Source organism: Rhinopithecus roxellana, chromosome 5 (assembly GCF_007565055.1).
Source record: "Rhinopithecus roxellana isolate Shanxi Qingling chromosome 5, ASM756505v1, whole genome shotgun sequence".
Taxonomy (NCBI): domain Eukaryota; kingdom Metazoa; phylum Chordata; class Mammalia; order Primates; family Cercopithecidae; genus Rhinopithecus; species Rhinopithecus roxellana.
Window position 1 is genome coordinate 75359058 of NC_044553.1, and position 20512 is coordinate 75379569.

The 20512-nt window shown below is 39.5% G+C and overlaps 1 protein-coding gene across 2 annotated transcripts in view; it reads right to left on the minus strand.

Annotated features, from left to right (window-relative positions):
- Window positions 1-20512, minus strand: part of FMN1 (formin 1) — a 419587-nt gene that overhangs the window by 226739 nt on the left and 172336 nt on the right. For both annotated transcript variants that reach the window (XM_030931576.1, XM_030931577.1), the window contains one exon: window positions 7280-7341. In XM_030931576.1, coding sequence (XP_030787436.1) covers window positions 7280-7341 — 62 coding nt within the window. The remainder of the gene's footprint in view (window positions 1-7279; window positions 7342-20512) is intronic.

Here is a 20512-nt window from a genome sequence, read left to right on the forward strand (position 1 = left end):
CAATAAAAAGAAAACTATCTTGGTTCACCTGTATTGACTCATGTTCAGAGGTTAAGACTCAGCAGAAATGATTGAGGGCTGATGGTGCACGATATTTACTCAGAGGCTGAGTAACATTTATGTTTTTCATGAACATATGGATACAAAGCAAAACCATCACTGGCCCCCATGATACAAATGAGCAATGAACAGATTCTTCATTTTACAACAGCCTCCTTCTTTATCTGAATTGTCTGAGGGCAAGACAGTATCTTGAAGGCTGAGACAAAGGGCTCCTTTTCCATGAAAATTCAAGTCCAAATGTACCTACTGGATTCTGGCTAGCCAGTCGCCCAAGAGGAATCTCAACACTAGCAAACCAGCAAATCTAGTAACCTCACACTTTATAGTCACACTGAAATGATAAATTAACATATTTCTCAATATTTTTTACTTTTTCCTTTTTGGCATCTCAGTAATGAATTATACTAATATCAGCACTTGGGGGAATACCATAAGGGTTTTATGAAATCATCATATTTTATACTTGTGAAAGTTTTGTTTATTGGCCTACAAATTATTCCCTTTCCCTCACAGTATTATCTGGGAATTAAGAGATTTAAATGTATTGTGTGGATAACGAAGAATATAAAAAAATGGAACAAGCTCGTGATTTATGTCTTTATAAACTTAGTTGTATCGATTCAAATAGAGTCTGCACTCAATTCTGTTTCAACAGCAATGTGTAAACTATTAGAAATGGATCAGTGGAATGTGTTGGAGACAGTAAAATAAGGAAGTCTACAAGTCTCTCTTCATGGAGGCCAGCATACCATTTGGTTCTCTTGGGGACAAAAAGGTACAATGCAAGTTAATTTTCAGTTTGGCATTGATCCCTGGATCATTTTGCAGTGGGAGGAACCACACTAGAAATGTGATTGCATTGCACAATGAGCAGGGGCCTGCCAGAGGCCATCGCTCAGTGAAGTTTCCCCTCAATTAGGAAATATGCATGTGATAAATGGGGTAAATGAAAAAGGTTCCCGTAAAGGAAATGTCACTGTTGGCTGGTTCTTTGTCTTGCATTCCACACAACCCAAAGAACATTAGTTAAAAACAGATACAACAATCTGTCGTTTCCAAGTCCTCTACTTTCAAACTGCTGAAGGTGTTGGTCAAACACAGTATTCTTAAGTTACCCAGCTGCTTACAAGCCAGATAAAGGGCATGTATTTTTCTTTCTTCCCCTTTCAAAATTGAAGAAGTAGAGATCCAAAGAAGTCCTACTAATCCCATGCACAGGTTTCCCTTTTGTCATAAAGATTTGGGCCTCCTACAGAGTTTCACTTACCTTTCCAGAGCTGCATCCTTTCACTGAGTGGCACATCTGAAAAGACACTGGAAGATCAGAGGGCTACATTCAGAGTGTAACTGAAAACCTGAACACATTGCTCCACAGAGGCAACTAGATGGACTAGAGACCTGCTGACTAGGAAGGAGAACTTCTACAAGCAACTGAAAGGTTAAAAATGGGAGGAGGTGTAAATAGTAGGAATTTAGGGCTGGGCATAGTGGCTGACACCTGTAACCCCAACATTTTGAAAGAGGCTGAGGTGGGTGGATGGCTCGTGCCCAAGAGTTAGAGACCAGCCTGGGCAACATGGAGAAACTCCATCTCTACAAAAACAAAATAAAATCACAAATAATAAATAAAGGATGTAACTCGAACTCAGGATTATACATTGAGAAAATAAGATTATATTAATCAATTAGGATAGTATCCCAAACAATGGGTTCTTGAAGAAAAAGAATTATGTTGGAAATAAGCTATACAGTATTCTCTTTATAGTTCTTCCCTGTACATGGTAAAGCTCAAACATGGCAATAGATATTTCTCAAATATATTTGACCATGACAAGTTTTTGTCAAGAGGCATTTCAAAGTATCACTGTTCAGTGGATTCTGCTTTGGGAAACCTGGTTTAGACCACCCTGATATAAAGCACACAGGCACAAGAACAGCAGGAAGATCACACACAAGTCACCCTTAAAGAATGAATCCATGGCTAGGTACGGTGGCTCACGCCTATAATCCCAGCACTCTGGGAGGCCGAGACGGGCGGATCACTTGTGTTCAAGATCAGCCTGGCTAACATGCCGAAACCCTGTCTCTACTAAAAATACAAAAATTAGCTGGGTGTGGTGGTGCACACTTGTAATTTCAGCTACTCAAGCGGCTGAGACAGGATAATCGCTTAAACCTGGGAGGCGGAGGTTGCAGTGAGCTGAGATCGCAGCATTTCACTCTAGCCTGGGCAACAAGAGTGAGACTCTGTCTCAAAAAGAAAAAAAAAAAGTGTAGCAACTTACATTTATCTTCCCCTTATAGTTTAAAAGCAAAGATGTATTGATTATTTAAATGAATCGATTTCTGGCGCATATGTTTATACACCTTTACTTAAACTAAGTACTTGGATGATTTTGCCATTCAGTGGGAGAGTGGTTGCAGGTCAGACATTTCCCCTGACTTCACTGTTTTATGTCATTTATAATATCCACACCAAAATTCTTCAGTTTTGTCCAAGTGCATCCTTCATTTAGCAAACTCTGCCTTGAGAGTTTATAGTCACTTCATGGTATTTGACTTCACCTGCTTCATTTTCCAATTTGGGATAATTCTGCTAACTTGATTTTTGAAAAGGCAGCACCTTACCTTTACATGGTTTCACTTGAGAAACTTTTGTAAGTGGTAGCCATTGCACAGCAAGTTAATGACAGCTAGGTAGAAGCATAGTCTAGGTATATCCTATTAAGGCATACGATAAAATGGATTCTCCCAGTACCAGTACTAATAGTTACTTCTTTGAGACTGCTTAGGAACAAGGATTTGAAAATCATCATTATCACTATTTGGCAGATAATTTCTCTGTGCAATTGATCTTTTCCCTTATCAAAGTCCAAGATAATGTTTTATGCATGATGCATGATGACAATGAGAAAGAACTGGGGTTTTGAAGTTAGAACTTAATTCAACTCCTTGCACTGTGACCTTGAGAAATTAATCAGCTTCTTTGGCAAACTTAGTTTTCTCAGTTTTAGCAACTGAACAATAATAGCAATAATATTGACTGTGATGATACCACCCTTCCTGGGTGGTTCAATATTATATACACCCTGTGGTACCAGTTACATAGCTCATACTCAAGCAAATATTATTTCTTGTTCCTTCTTCCCTTTGCAAATCTCCTTATAATTAGGCAACTTGAGTTTAGAGTGGCCTTTGTGCCTTTTTTTTTTTTTTTTTGGTTGAGGACATCTTTGGGACATTGGACTCATTCTTCTTCTTCTTCTTTTTTTTTTTTTGACACAAAGTCTCACTCTGTCGCCCAGGCAGGAAAGCAGTGGTGCGCCCAAGCGGCCTGTTACATCTTTTGAAAAGCCAGTAGCAGGACCAGCCTTGTGCCCTTTCCATTCTCCATCACTCAACAAATGCTGGCTGCAGAGCACACACGAAATAAAAAACAAGTTCCCGCACTTAGTAGCCATGGAACTACAAGGTAAAATAATCAACTATCCAATCCAAATATTTTAGGTGATAGGGCTTGCATTTTGCTGGTGGGGGAAACTGAACAATTAAGTGACTTCCCTTCAAATGTATGGTTAAAACAAAATAGAAAGTTCTCTGCTTATTCAGGTTCTCTGCTTATTGAATCATACTGTTTTCTTTAAATTCTATGAAAACATTCCCAAAAGACTAAATGTGATACTTATCAATTCTTGTATATGGTGACAGAATGAGTCACTTTTCTTCTGTACTTGAAAAGCCTGAAACCCTTCTTATTCTAGAAAGGCATGTTGAAGAAGTCTGGAAACATATCTGACTTCTCTATAACTTGTACATGGAGAAAGAAAATTGAACGGACAATGATAGCTGCCGATGGAAATCACATGGAAAGCACCAACATGGCAGTTTTCCCCCTCACTATCTTCTACTAGGCCAGTGACAAAAGATGAGACCACTACTTAGTGGAACAAAACAGGTAGGGGTGATATTCAGTGAGTACTCACAAGTACAGCTAGGCTGGGTTTTTGTCTGTTCGTTTTACGAATGGCATCTATTCTGATTGCATTGATGCCAAACCAGTTGTCTCATTTTATTTTCAATATCACCCAGAGTACAGGGGTAATTAACCAGACAGGTAAAATGGCCCAGAGAGCACCCTGGCAAATGAGACGTCATGCATCCTGGTGGAAGTGAATGCCTGCAACTTAGCCCCACCAGGTTGAAGTCATAGAAGAAAATAAGTCCCTTGTTGCCAGCTTCTCTAATTTTTAAAGAAGCAGCTAAAAATCCAGGTTTTATATAAAAATCTCCATATTTTAAAATATTTATTCCTAGTTCAATCTTTAAAATGCTGTGTCTGCCAAATGAAACACTTCTCCCGTTCAGATCAGAGAAGAGGGTTGCTGGTTTCCTTCTGAAGGTTGTCCATCTGTGACTGCTAGAATAGTTTAAAACTACAGCTAAGTGTATAAAATGGATATACTACACAGATGGCAATAGTGAGCCATGGTGGCCATAGCTTTAGCAATTAGGTAAAAATCATAAATGTGGAGCAGAAACAGTTGTTTAAGTGTACTAATATCATCAAAAGAGCAGATAATTCTTTTACAGGTGGTTTTTAAAAATCTAAAGTAGAGTTTGGAACATTTTTATCTTTACTACTGTTAATCACACCTTAGTCTAACCTGTATTTTAAATGCAGATCATGATCACAATATACTTTCCTTCTTCCATATACTCCTCTTTTCCACCTCCAATCTTTTCGTAGTTTGAGATATGTAAGATCATAAGACTTTCGCAGAGACAGAATGAGACAATAAGCTTAGAACAATACTTAGCACACAGCAAGAATTAAAAAACTGTAGGCATCTTCTGTTACCATGAATATGACTCCACTGTCAAAGCCCTCGCCAGCCTGGTCTACAGTGTGTGGAAAGCTAGGGTTAGCTGTTACAACTTGGCTGTTAACAAAACTTCTGCTTACAGAATCACTTCTGTTCCTGCCCCGTTTAGGAATCTGTGTCTTAAATTATCCTCCATCAATTTCAGTTCCTATGAGGCAGCTGAGAATCTTTTTCACATCAGAACAAAGAAAAAGAAAGAGAGGTCTCTGTAGGGCATTTTGTAACAAGGGAGATAAGGGCCTCCTCCTCTCCTGTTCTTCTAGGAGACAGAGGTCCTTTTCCACTTGTTTGTTTCTTTGTGAAATTGACTCATTTTCTCTCCCAAACTACTTAAATTCTGCTGGATGGGTGGGGCTTGACTTCATACACCATACTACTTCTCTAATAATCTTCTGCTACTTGCAATAACATAACATATAATCCAATACACCGACTCAGTTATTTTTAAAAATGCATTATCATTCATTGAAAAGAAGCATATTTTATATATCTGATAAGGGATTCATAGACAAAATATTTAAGGAATTCAACAGCAAGAAAACCAACTGCCTGATTTTAAAAGGAGCAAATAATCAAAGATATTTCTCAAAAGAAGACATACAAAAAGGTCAACCAATATATGAAAAAATGCTCCAACATCACTCATCATCAGGAAAATGCAAACTAAAACCACAATGAGATATCACTTCACAACTGTTAGAGTGGCTACTGTCAAAAAAGACAGAAGATTGTAAGGAGTGGTGAGGATGTGGAAAAAGAGAACCCTTGCACACTGCTGGTGGGAATGTAAACTAGTTTGTGGAAAACAGTGTGGAGGCTCCTCAAAAAAATTAAAACTAGAACTACCATATGACCCAGAAATCCCACTACTGGGTATATATTTAAAGGAAATGAAGTCAGTATGTTGAAGAGATATCTACACTCTCATGTTGATTGCAGCGTTATTCACAAAAGCCAAGATATGGAATCAACATGAGTGTCCATCAATGGGCAAATGGATAAAGAAAATGTGGTTTGTATACAAAATGGAATACTATAGCCTTTAAAAGGAAAAAAATAATCCGGTCATTAAAGACAATACAGATGAACCTAGAGAACATTATGTTACATGAAATATGCCAGGCACAGAAAGACAGACACGGCATGACCTCGTTTATGTGAAAAATCTAAAAAAGTCAAACTCGTAGGAACAGGGAGTAGAATGGTGGTTACCAGGGGCTAGGGGCAGAGAGGGGCAAAAGGTGGGGAAGGGTTAGGGAGATGTTGATGAAAGGAGACAAAATTTCAGTTAGATGTGAGAAATAAATTCAAGATAATCTTCTATACAACATGGTGACTATAGTTAATAACCATGTATTGTATACTTTAAAATTTCTAAAAGAGCAGAGTTCATGTGTTCTCACCACATATAAATGATAAATATGTGAGGCAATGTATATATTAATTAGCTCAATTTGTTACTCCACAATATATACATATTTCAAAACATATCATATATCATATATATACACAATTTCTATTTGCAAATTAACAAATTTTGAGAATAGAAATACCTGATCCACAGATTCATTAAATTAGCAAGTCATGAGTTAACATTAAATAAGGAAGTAATGTTATTAAAATTTTGCTATCATTCTCTCCTGAAGTAGGGGGGTTACTGCGGCCATCAGTAAATAAGTCTCAGTGCCTGATTCAGTATCCAGTTATTTAAAGTTAAGATTCTGAACTTTCTGCCACAGGCGCTACGAGCAAATGCCAAACATAGGGAATGTCAACTAGATGGCAGCACAAGGGAAATGATCCCTCAGTCATTCTGGGCTTCACAAAGGAGAATCAGGTCAACAACTTCCCAGCATTCTCTGCGGATATAGAAAGGCTCAGCACAACTCCTCCACCTCCTAGGGTTCCTTCCTTAAATTCTGTAAACTGCATCACATCATACTTCAGGGATGTGCTAAGAAACATACAGACACGAACACCGGAACAAGAGGAAGCTGAACAAAAATAACTTCCATCGTACCTAGGAAAAAAACCCTTCACTATATTTTATATAACAGTAGAAGCCTATTCCATTTTCTCTTCTGCTTTAAAAATAAAATTATCATTTTCCAATTCAATCAAATGCATTTATGGTATTTTTAAAAATTAGAAATTGAATTCTATTAAAAGCAGAATCCAAGGCTTTGCATGCCCTGTATAGACAGTGTCTACTGGCAGCTGCAAGTTGCGATGCTGCCTAGTTTAACAGTTCAAGAGGAGTCTTTACTTTCAGCATAGGAGAAAACCAAGTATCAGTTCTCTAGAACCAGTTCAGTAGCATCAAAAAGGTCTACCTGCAGGTTTTCAATTTCTTCTTTGTGTTCCCTCTTCAAGTGTAAAATAGCAGCATGGTATTCTGTAAAATCAAAGAAGAAGCCAATTATAAAGAAGTACAAAATTAGGCACAAAATTTATCTCGTGGTCCTCTTAGAAATAGACTGGCGAAAACAACTGCCACAATTTGACATCAACCTGACAAGAGATGTTAAAAACTGCTGAAAGATAGGATACGTAGTTCAGGATAAAAGGTAAATTTCTTCCTTTCAGCAAACCCTGAATTATGAAAAGACACAAATTAAGCAGATGGGATAGGGTTAAAAGAAAAAAAAAAAAGGGGGGATGATGAGTGTGTTCCAGATAAACACTGGGTCAGGTGTTTGTCTTTAAGGAGTTGGAAATGAAGTCCCCACGGGGACAAACACAGACGTGTTAAGAGCAGACAGGGCAGGAAACAAAAGAAAACCCTCTATGTGAGATCAGAGCGCTCTATTTTTAACTCTGTTCCAAAAAAGAAAAAAAAAAAATCTCCATTTGAATGCAAGGCTAAGTAAGCACCCAGGGTTGATTTTAATCTTTATCTCGGAAAGTTAATACTATTTGTCATTCGAATGAGAGATTCTAGGGTGAACTGAGGCTGAAAGGACAAAAATAAATTTCTGGTCCAATTTTAATACGAGTCTAATAATGTTTACTTCAACAATAAGTCCCAAGTGTACACAAGAACCCCAGCCAACCACTAAAACTACCATTCCGCTGGCTAAGCATGAAGCTGTCAAGACAACTTTATTTCCAGCAGAAATGTTCAGTGTGTGGGGTCATGGAACTATACAGGCTGCAGAGAACCACAAGACAAAATGCTATGAGCACACACATTTTTGTGAGATAATCCAAAAGGCATTTTACAAATGCGTTTGGGGTCATGAGTATGCGTATACAAGAAGTAGTCTGACTTCATTTAAACATGTGTGAAAGCCAGGCTATTTCTCCAAGTAGATTTCCTAAATCAGGCATGGAAGTTTGTATTTTAATTAAAAAATGGATGAAGGAAATCACTGGCAAAGCCATGCTGGAAGAGTAGTGTTGCTGCTGATAATCATGGCTAGATAGACCTCTACTGTTGTGGGGAAGGTGCTCCATTGAGCTGTGAATCCATCAGAAAGTTCTGTGGGTTCCAAATCCAAACCATACCTTGAATGGTCTGGTAGTGACCACTTGTCACTATCCCCACCAGCACCACGATAATCCAAACTACCACCATCTCTCTGCTAGATTAAAGCAGTATACGTCTGGTAGGATGCCTGCTTCTACTTTTAGCACCACTGTAATTGGTTCTCATCAAAGCAGACTGAGTGATCTACATAGACATGAACCAGATCATCTCATCCTTGGCTTTTCACGCAATTAGAGTGAAATCAGAGCTCTCTGTTGCAGTCCATAAAGACCTCCATGTCCTGGTTCCTACGTATCTCTCCCTATCATTTCATACCACTCCTTCCCCTGGTTTATCATACTCCACGTACACTGGCTTTCTTGCCATTCCTTGAACTTGTCAAATTCTTTTCTACCTCAAAATCTTTACTAATATTGAAAACAATAATAATGGATTTCATTTGTTGACTACTTACTATATATCAGGCATTATTCTAAGTACTTTATCAACTCATTTCATCCCCACAATAACCCTATGATGTAGGTACCACTATTGTCTCCATTATCGATGAAGATACTAATGCATAGAGACATTAAGTAGCTTGATCAAGGAAGTAGAATAATTTTCAGAGCCAGTAAACATGCTTAATTTAATGGGTGGATGCATAAACAAATGATGGTATGTCCCTATAATGGAATACTACTCAGCAATAAAGAGGAATATATGCATCAACATGAAGGAATTTTTTTTTTTTTTTTTTTTTTTTTGAGAAGGAGTTTCACTCTTGTTGCCCAGGCTGAAGGACAATGGCACGATCTTGGCTCACTGGAACCTCCATCTCCCAAGTTCAAGTGATTCTTCTGCCTCAGCCTCCAGAGTAGCTGGGATTACAGCCCACCACCATGCCCGGCTAATTTTTGTATTTTTAGTAGAGACAGGGTTTTACCATGTTGGCCAGGCTGGTTTCAAACTCCTGACCTCAGGTGATCCACCCACCTCGGCCTCTCAAAGTGCCTGGCCAACATGGAGGAATCTTAAAGGCACTATGCGGAGTGAAAGAAAGAAGTCAGTCTCAGAAGGCCAACCAGTGTTCAATAGCATTTATATGACATCTGGAAAAGACAAATCTAGAGGGATGAAGAACAGATCAGAGTAGTAGTTGCTAGAGGTTAGAGATGTGGGTTCACGGAGGGGGTTGACTACAAAGTGACAGCAAGCAAAGGAATTTTAGGGATAATGATATTAGATATTATTCTCTATCCTGATTATGGTGGTTACATGAATCCATACACGTTAAATTCAAGAAAGTATGTTAATTTGCTTTAAATTTGACATTAAATATTATACTGGTAAATATTTTCCCTATAAGGTTCAGCATAACACAAGGATACATGCTACTATTGTTGATACTCATCACTTTTCTACGGCTACTAGCAGATGTAATAGGATGAGAAAAAAGACACAAAATCTACATAGATTATAAAGAGAAAAAGAAAGGTATTACTCTCTATATTTGTACATCTAGAAAAATCTAAAAGATCCACTGATAAAATAGAATATGTATGTTTAGCAGAGTTGCTTGGCATTATCAACAAAAATACACAAAAATCCTCATAGTAGCAGTTTAAAAAAGAAAAACATGCCATGTTACTTCTAAAAACACAAAATACCCAGAAAAACTTAACAGAAATATATAAAGACCTCATATAAGAAAATAGTAACGTTTTATTGAAATATTTTACTTAAAAAAAAGACACAGAAAGACAAAGTGGGCAAGCCATGTTTCCGATTTATAAGACTTCATGTTGCAAAGGTGTGAGTCTTCCCAAACTGATTTATAGATTCAGTGCATTCCTTCAAAATTTCTTGAGTTTTGTTTTGTTTGTATAAGGAGCCAATTCTAAAATGCATGTGGAAGCATGAAAGTGCAAAATGCCAATAAGAGCCAAGAAATGCATGAAAATATAGACTAAGTTAGAACAACTTACCGTACCTCCTAATGAGAATTATTTTTAATTCTTACAATGTAATTAACGTGGCATGGTACCAACACAGGGATAAACAAATAGACTAATAAGCTACAATAGAGAGTCTAGAAAGATACCATGAATGTATGGTCACTTGATATATGACAGAAGTAGCACTGAAGATCATTACTTACACAAAGAATGATCTTTTCAATAACTATTGGCTGGGAAAAAAATTAATATTCTGTCCATGTATTATGGAAAAAGACAAAACTGGATCCTAAGCTTACACTATCATCTATTCGAAGTCAATTAAGTGCTAAACTATAAAAAGCAAAATTGTAAATATTTTATAAGATAATATAGGCCGGGCGCAGTGGCTCAAGCCTGTAATCCCAGCACTTTGGGAGGCCGAGTCGGGCGGATCACGAGGTCAGGAGATCCAGACCATCCTGGCTAACACGGTGAAACCCCGTCTCTACTAAAAAATACAAAAAACTAGCCGGGTGAGGTGGCGGGCACCTGTAGTCCCAGCTACTCGGGAGGCTGAGGCAGGAGAATGGCGTAAACCCGGGAGGCGGAGCTTGCAGTGAGCTGAGATCTGGCCACTGCACTCCAGCCTGAGCGACAGAGCGAGACTCCTTCTCAAAAAAAAAAAAAAAAAAAAAAAAGATAATATAGCATAATACTTTATAGCCTTGGGACAGAAAAAGGATTTAATATTCACAAAGCGATATATATATAAAGGGAAAAAAAACAATAAATCTGACTACATTAAAATAAAGAACTTATTTTTCTTAAAATACACCATAGAGAACCAGACTGTCAACAGATCAATCCATCATCAATAGAGATGACATTCCCTACAGAGTGGGAGAATATACTCGCAACATAAATCAACCAAGATCTACTATAAATACATAAGTACATCCTACAAAATGACAGAAAATGAAGCCCACGTGAAAAATGGGCAAAAAACATCAACAGGCACTCTAAAAAGAAGATATACAAATAGTCACTATGTTAAAAGGTGCTTCTTCTTAGTAATCAGGAATAAAGTCTGACAACACAGCATTGGTGAAGATGCAGAACAATGGAAACTTTCATACACTTCACTCACAGCAGGAGTGCAAATGGTATAATCACTATGAACAATGATTTTTCTAATAAAGTTGAAGATATTCATGCTTTCTTAACCAACAATCCTAACCTTAGGCATATATAAACAACAAAACAGGGAACGCTCACGGACTGTGTGGTAATGAGAGATCCAAACACCAAGCATTCCGGTGCTTTGGGTTTGTCTCATATGCCACTGAGAAGGAGGTGGATGCAGCCATGAATGCAAGGCCACACAAGGTGGATGGAAGAGTTGTGGAACCAAAGAGAGCTGTCTAAGAAGATTCTCAAAGACCAGGTGCCCACTTAACTGTGAAAAAGATACTTGTTGGTAGCATTAAAGAAGACACAGAAGAATATCACCTAAGAGATTATTTTCAACAGTATGGAAAAATGGAAGTGATTGAAAGTATGACCAGGGCAGTGGCAAGAAAAGGGGCTTTGCCTTTGTAAACTTGGACAACCATGACTCTGGGGATAAGACTGTCATTCAGAAATACTATACTGTACAAGACCACAACTGTGAAGGTAGGAAAGTCTTGTCAAAGCAAGAGATGGCTAGTGCTTCATCCAGCCAAAGAGGACAAAGTAGTTCTGGAAACTTTCGTGGTGGCCACGGAAGTGGTTTTGGTGGGAATGACACCTTTGGTTATGGAGAAAACTTTGGTGGTCGTGGTGGCTTCAGGGGCAGCTGTGGTGGTGGAGGATATGGTAGCAGTGGGGATGGCTATAATGGATTTGGTCATGATGGAAGCAATACTGGAGGTGGTGGAAGCTACAATGATTTTGGCAATTAAAACTATCAGTCTTCACATTTTTGATCCATGAAGGGAAAAAACTTTGGAGGCAAAAGCTCTGGCTCCTATGATGGTGGAAGCCAGTACTTTGCCAAACCACAAAACCAAGGAGGCTATAGGGGTAGCACTAGCTATAGCACTGGCAGAAGATTTTAATTACTGCCTGGAAACAAAGCTCAGCAGGAGAACAGAGCCGGAGAAGTGACATGGAAGCTATAGGTTGCAACAGGTTTGTGAACTCAGCAAAGCACAGTGGTGGCAGGGCCTAGCTGCGACAAAGAAGACATATTTTAGACAATACTCCTGTGTATGAGCAAAAGAGTTAAGGACCATATTTGTGATTAGTTGTATAACAGGTTGTTTTAATTTTGTTCTGTGGAAAGTATAAAGCATTCCAGCAAAGGATTTTAATATAGAGTTTTTTTTTGCACCCATGCTATCGAATGCTATATATAATAGTCTGATCATGAAGCTGAATAAATGTGTCTTTTGTTTTTGAAAAAAGAAAGAATAGCAAGTAATAATATTAACAAAATAAGAATGGGGGTTTCCAGGAGAAGATGAACCAAGATGGGCTGTGATTGAGCAAGGAGGTGTTATACGGGTGTTTAATGAAAAATGATTCTTTATATTGGATAAAGGTTTATGAAATTATCTTTATGCATATCTAACACTAAAATAAAGGTTTATGAAATTATCTTTATGCATATCTAACACTAAAATAAAAGAAAAAATACTTCTCTTTTGAAAAATGGTTATATCAGTTTTCTCAAATATCAATATAGGCAAAAGATAGTATCTGAATTCATAAAAGCATAAAGTGATTAAGTTTAAATCTTGTGGCCGGGCGCGGTGGCTCAAGCCTGTAATCCCAGCACTTTGGGAGGCCGAGACGGGCGGATCATGAGGTCAGGAGATCGAGACCATCCTGGCTAATACGGTGAAACCCTGTCTCTACTAAAAATACAAAAAACTAGCCGGGCGACGAGGCGGGCGCCTGTAGTCCCAGCTACTCGGGAGGCTGAGACAGGAGAATGGCGTGAACCCGGGAGGCGGAGCTTGCAGTGAGCTGAGATCCGGCCACTGCACTCCAGCCTGGGCGGCAGAGCGAGACTCCGTCTTGGAAAAAAAAAAAAAAAAAAGTTTAAATCTTGTGTAAATGTTGAGTCCTAACCCATGTCATGACACATATCTAAACCCTAACCAATTCCAAGCTTCCATAAAGTAGTCAAAGGAAGTCTACTTAAATCAAGCTTCTTGTGAGATCGATGTCCTTTGAGAATAGCATCTACGTTCTAAATAGGAATTATGCAGACGGTATTTTGAAATGATTCATTTTGTGTAAATTGTACCTACATGGGTGTGACAGATATCGCTATGACTAATTCATTAACAAACTGATGAAGGAGACTACTGCAAAGCTAACACGTAGGAAAGCATGATTCATCTCCTCCTTGAACAAATACTTTTACCAAGGGTGGCAGGAAAATACACTCCCATCCCAACAAGGATGACAGAATCCTGGGCAGCACGTAGAAGGAAGAAGCTAATGCCTTTACTACTGGCACTGGCGAACGCTCACTTTGAGAGTTCACAAGAAAGTAGTAAGATAATATAAATGTTACAGAATAATGTCCAAGAGTCAAAGTTAAGTTAGTGCTTTCCAAATGTGTCTCGTTAGTGGCAGCCCCCTGTCCCCAGATGCTTCTTGAGGCTTGCAGATGCCTTAGAGTGTGTGAGGATGGGGAAACAGAGCTGTCAACTCAAGACCAAGGAGGTGTGTATTTGTTAAAAAGAGAACTTCACCCTCCATTGGTATTCAGTAGCTCTGGGACCTTATAAATGTGTGAAAAGGGAGGAACAGGGAGTTTAAACATCAGGGCTTGAAAAAGCCAGACTCATCTGAGGTCACAATAGCCCCTAATGGAAGTTAATAAGTCAATTTAAATCATCTATCCCACAAGAAACAAGCCTAAAGAACGTCTTTATAGAAAACAATAAATACAGTCCATGAAAGACAGAGAAAGGAGTAAGGCTCCTAACTGGCAGGATTCAACATTTTGGAGCAAAAAAAAAAAAAAAAAAAAAAAAAAAAAAAAAAGAAAGAACTTTCTCTGTAGAAATAAAGCTCTTTGTAGTCTAGTATTTGGGCTAATTGGTTCCTTCCCTTTATGTTGCACAAATCTTCCTTTTTGATCAGTTCACAATAACAAAACACCCTTTCTGCCAGGTATCATTGCAAGGTTTGTGTCCTTCAATTTGTGAAGAGCAGAATTAAAGATGATTTCACTAACACAGAAGGCATGTAGTAGCCACTGCTGAAGTCCATCACTTATTAAATGAGTTAACTGAATTATATATGGGTACAGATCACACTATTGCAGGTTATTTTTCAGGAATAGTTCTAAGCACTTTACACAGATTAACTCCTGCCATCCTCACGTCAAATTTACAGGGTACACCCAATCATATCAAGACTTATTTTACAGATGAGAAAACTCCTCAGGTTGAACAACTTTCCTAAAACCACATGCTAGTAAGTGCCAATGATATCATTCAGACCCAAAGAACCTGTGCTGGCTCTGCAGCATTTCTGTTTGTTCCCTTGTTTTTGTTATTGCTGTTCTTGTGGTTGCATAAGTGGCAGATGAAAACAAAACCCCAAACCTCCATAAACTTAAAAGTTGCTTGCTTTATCCCATTACTAGAATCACTTGTAAACTTTGGAACACTTTCTTCATAACTCTGTAAAAGGTGAATGCTAATTTTAATCACAGGGAGGTTTGCCGAGCGAGGGGTCGGAGTGAACGGTGTGAATTTCAATGGCTGGCACCAACAAATTCTGTGATTTGGATTCGTCCGTCTTTTTCTAAAGGAACTAAAGCACCTGTAGCTACCAGTTTGTGGTTAAATCTGATTTTCATTTATGTGTTCTTTCTTACACATATATCCAAGCCTCCCCTGTATCACACACACACATGACATGGGCAAAACTGGATTATGTACAGTTAGGAATTAGAAACGTTCTGATTTCTCCAATGAGTGGGAAACATGGATCTATTCCTGTCCATGGATCCTGATTTGTCTGGCCTGTGCCTCTCATTGGCCTTTACCCACTACCTCACACTGTTATATTTTCAAGTACATATGTGACTTAAAGGGAAAAAGAAAATTCCTCTGATTTATACTTGGACAATACTCAATCAGGGCTTCCAAAGCTTAGCACACACACCGGCAAGGTCATTTTTTGTAGGTCTGAACTTTCTATTTTGACAGTTAAATATTTTAATATGCATTAGGAAAAAATTATCAAACACATAAAACCCATGATGTCACTGATAATGCTTTCCAGACAGTGTTGATCGGAGTTTGGTCCCTGGACCAGGAGCATCAGCATCACCTGGAACATCTTAGAAATGCAAATTCTTTCCTCTACTGTGGATCTACTGACTTGGAAACTCTGAGGATGCTTTACCAAGCCTACTAAGTGATTACAATGCACTGTGAAGTTTGAGAACCACTGCTTTAATAAGTTTTATTTAAGCAAAAACAGTAAATTGATTAAAATAACAAATTAAGCAATGGTAAAAATGGTATAAATACATATCAAATTTCAAGAAGCTGGTGCATAAAGGACGACATTTCAAAAAAATATGCTAATTACTGACAGATAAATACAAATTCAAACAAACTCATCCATGAGTGAATGTATACAGCTTCTCCAACCATTTCTAACATTGACAAAAATGGTCTCAGTTCATGTAAGGCAAAGTCACACGTCATTTACTCCAAAACCTAAGAATAAAATCAAATGTGAGCTTTCATATGTAATAAGCTTATGAAACCAAAGTGTGCAGCCCGGTCTTGGTGCACTGGAAGTCCTCTGTTTCCTTTCCAGATCCTTATAGACAATGCAGTCCTTAGTAACTGTGCAGTTTGAAAAAAGCATAACCCGTTTCGTGTCTGTCAGAAACTGTGGAGGCAGATTCAAAGGCAGTGAAGTAAAGAGAAGAAAGTCAACAGCTGCCAGCAGAGCTTTTTATCTGGGTGTCTCAGGCTAGCAGCTGGTGAGAGGCCATTACCTGCAATGTTGATACAACAACCTTTATCAGTGGGTCTTTAACAATCACACATATGTTAGCAAAAGTACAGTAAAAAGTCTAACTCCATTGTTTGATGATTGATTGCTGACAGTTTTTAAGCCTCACCCCTCCTCTTCCCCGGTGCCCCACACATCTGGGCAATCTGACAGGAAAGGCTTTGACATAGCTGATTTGAACCACACAAGCCACTGTCCACACAAGCCATAGCCCAGTGCTATCTGCTGAACACCATAAAAACCCCAAGCCAGTTTTCCACACTTTCTCTTGCAAGTCATTTTTGGACCAGCTTAAGAGGCCTGTCTTGTTTTCCCCAGCGGTCTCATTATGTCAGTAATAAACCTTTTCATGCCCTCATGTGTGTGCAAACACATAATGCATGTGTGGTCATCAATATTGGCATCTGAATCAATTTGGAGTGCCCGGGCTTCATCCTGCCTCTTCAAAAAGGATGAGGCCGTACCCTAGAACTTAAATTTAAAAAAAAAAAAAAAAAAGTGGTTGCCAAGGCCTTTGGAGGAGGGAGGAATCAGTGGAGCGACGGGGGGTTTTTAGGACAGTGCAACTATTCTGTAAGCTACTACAATAGTAGATATGGGTCATACATTATTCAAAACCCATGCTCAATACAGAGCGAATTCTAATGTAAACTGTGGACTTTAGTTAATAATAATGTATTGGGTCATCAACTGTTAACAAGTGTACCGCTCCAATGGAGGATGCCAATACTAAGGGAAATTGTGGTATGTGTGCGCAGTAGAGGGTGAGAGGGAACTCTGTACTTTCTGCTCAATTTTTCTGTAAACCTAAAACTACTCTAAAAGTAAAGTCGATTTTTTTTTTAACAAGAAGTGAATTATCAATGAATCAACCTACTATTTTGTTCGATAATGTACAGAAAGGAGCCTAGTTTCTATATCAGAAAAATATAACATTGGACAATAGCTGGGCGAAATCCCATGAATTAAGGAATTATAACTGTCAACCTCTTTCCTCATTCAACACACAGAACTTTTTAAGGCAGAAATACAAAAATGTCAATATTAAAAGATGGGGGGAACTTCCAATTCTCCAAGCCCAGTAGTTTCTAACTGCCATGGTTTGAAACATGGTTTCATGTTTGTGTCCTACTAGAATTCATATAATGGGCCAGGCGCAATGGCTCATGCCTGTAATCCCAGCACTTTGGGAGGCTGGGGTGGACGGATCACCTGAGGTCAGGAGTTCAAGAACAGCCTGGCCAACATGGCGAAACCCTGTCTCTACTAAAAATTTGCTGGGTGTGGTGGCTCGCGCCTGTAATCCCAGCTGCTCAGGAGGCAGAGGTAAGAGAATCACTTGAACCCAGGGGGTGGAGGTTGCAGTGAGCTGAGATCACATCACTGCACTCCAGCCTGGGCAACAGAGCGACACTATCTCTCAGAAAAAAAAAAAAAAAAAAAATGAAACGTTAAAATCCTACCCGCTAAGGTGATGGTGTTAGGAGATGGAGCCTTTGGGAGGTGATCAGGTCATGAAGGCAGAGTCCGTGTGCATGAGATTAGTGTCTGTGATACTGCAAAACATGTATTTGGTCCTTGATCCCATTTCCTGACAATCTCTAAAATCCTTACACTTTCCAAAGTGATGTCTTTTTTTTTTTTTTTTTTTTTTTTTTAATGTTAATGATTGACCAGTAACTGGAAGCCTTTAGGTAGCTTCAGGATGGAGGCAGGTCACCTGAAAACCCAAGACAAGATTAGAGGGCTGGGACTTTCAGTCCCACCTCCCAACCTGTGGGGAGGGCAGAGGAACTAAAGGTTGAGTTGCTCACCAATGGCCAACGATTTCATCACTCGTGCGTACACAATAGAGCTTTCATGAGAACCCAAGAGGACTGGGTTCAGAAACCTTCCGGACAGCTGAACACGAAAAGGTTCCTGGAGGGTGGTGCGTCCAGGAAAAAATGGAAGCTCTATGCCCCTTCCCCCATACCTTGTGCTATGCATCTCCTCATCTCTGTCCTTTGTTCTATGCTTTCTAATAAACCAGCAAATGTGTTTCCCTGAGCTCTGTGAGCAACTCCAGAAAATTAACCAAATCTAAAGAGGCTGGGGGTTGTGAGAACCCCAACTTGAAGTTGGTCAGTCAGAAGTTCTGGAAGCTCAGACGTGTCACTGGCATCCGAAGGGGGCGCAGTCCTGTGGGACAGAACCCTCAACTTGTGGGATTAAATACTATCACCAGGTAAACAGTGTCACTATTGAATTGGGGTATACCCAGCTGCTAGTGTCCACTGCAGAACTGACTGCTTGCTTGGGAAACCTTCCCCCCTCCCCCCACCACCGCCACATTTGGTCACTGTAAGACTATGTGGGCAGGTGCAGTGGCTCACGCCTGTAATCCCAGCATTTTGGGAGGCCGAGGTGGGTGGATCACCCGAGGTCAGGAGCTCCAGACCAGCCTGACCAACATAGTGAAACTCCGTCTCTACTAAAATACAAAAAGTAGCCAGGCGTGGTGGCAGGTGCCTGTAATCCTGGCTACTCGGGAGGCTGAGGCAGGAGAATTGCTTGAACCCAGGAGGTGGAGAGCTGAGGTCATGTCATTGCACTCCAGCCTGCAAGACAAGAGCAAAACTCCGTCTCAAAAAAAAAAAAAAAAAAAAAAAAAAAAAAAAAAAAAAAGACACTATGCTTAGTTAGCCTCTTTCATGCACATGCTCAGTGTCTCCGTGGACCAGACACTTAACTAAGCATGTGTATATAAAAAGAAACAGCACACATTTCCAACCTTAAAAGGCTTTCAGGATGTGCATCTTTGAAATGTCTAAGAGCTTCCAGCATTTATATTCCAGTATTAACCTTTTAAGCCTTTGCTTTCTTAAAAGACTTCATTGTATTTCATTTGATCATTTTATATATTGATGTGAACGACTGGACTGGAACTTTAATGAATATTTATCTGCTTTCACCTCTTCCTTTCGGGGCAGTGTAGAATACCTCCTATGGCTTTAGGCTTGGCCATATGGCTTGTTTTGGCTAGTGGAATATAAGCTGACATGATGTTGGGAGGGATTTGCATTTAATCACATAGTTTGACTTGCCTCCAGTACTCCTGCTATTTCATATAAGAAAAACATATTCTGGCCGGGTGCGGTGGCTCAAGCCTGTAATCCCAGCACTTTGGGAGGCCGAGGCGGGTGGATCACGAGGTCAGGAGATCGAGACCCTCCTGGCTAACACGGTGAAACCCCGTCTCTACTAAAAATACAAAAAACTAGCCGGGCGAGGTGGCGGCGCCTGTAGTCCCAGCTACTCGGAGGCTGAGGTGGGAGAATGGCGGGAACCCGGGAGGCGAAGCTTGCAGTGAGCTGAGATCACGCCACTGCACTCCAGCCTGGGCGACAGAGCAAGACTCCTCCTCAAAAAAAAAAAAGAAAAGAAAAACATATTCTGGGAGGCTACTACTCATTCAGCCAGGGTCCCAGAGAAAGATATATGGTGAAGACTTAAACCCTAGCCACAGTCAGCAGTCAAGAACAGCCTGAAAAAGCCCAAACCAGCTCAGCTGAACCACAGTTGACCTTTACACCTATGCTAACAAATGCTTGTTACTGAAAACTGCTAAATTTTAGCATGGTTTGTTACACAGCATTATTACAGCAATAGCCGATGAATACACTTGGTAAGTTTTCAGTCAAGTTAACAATTTAGAGACTCATAGCATTTTGGATGCTTCGAACAACTGGGGTGGAGTCTCACCAACTTCTCTCTCTCTCTCTCCACGGGCGCACACACACACACACACACACACACACACACACACACACACACACAGAAAAAGGTTTAAGGGAAGAGGATAAAATAGGAGAAATGAATATGCTTATATTGTTTAATACTCAAAAAATTAGTTCAGGACAGATATTGAGTCTTCATGTTCTGGGATGATATAAAAGAGGTACAAAAGTCAGGAAATTCGTGGCTATGTCTCTGACTTTCACCTATATTGAAAAGGTAAGTATTCAAGGCCTGAGACCATTTGATGGACACCTTACTATAGAGAAAACTGTCATTAAGTCCAACTCTAGCGGCCAATCCTGGGATAAACTGCTTTCTACCCTGTCCTTTTCTGT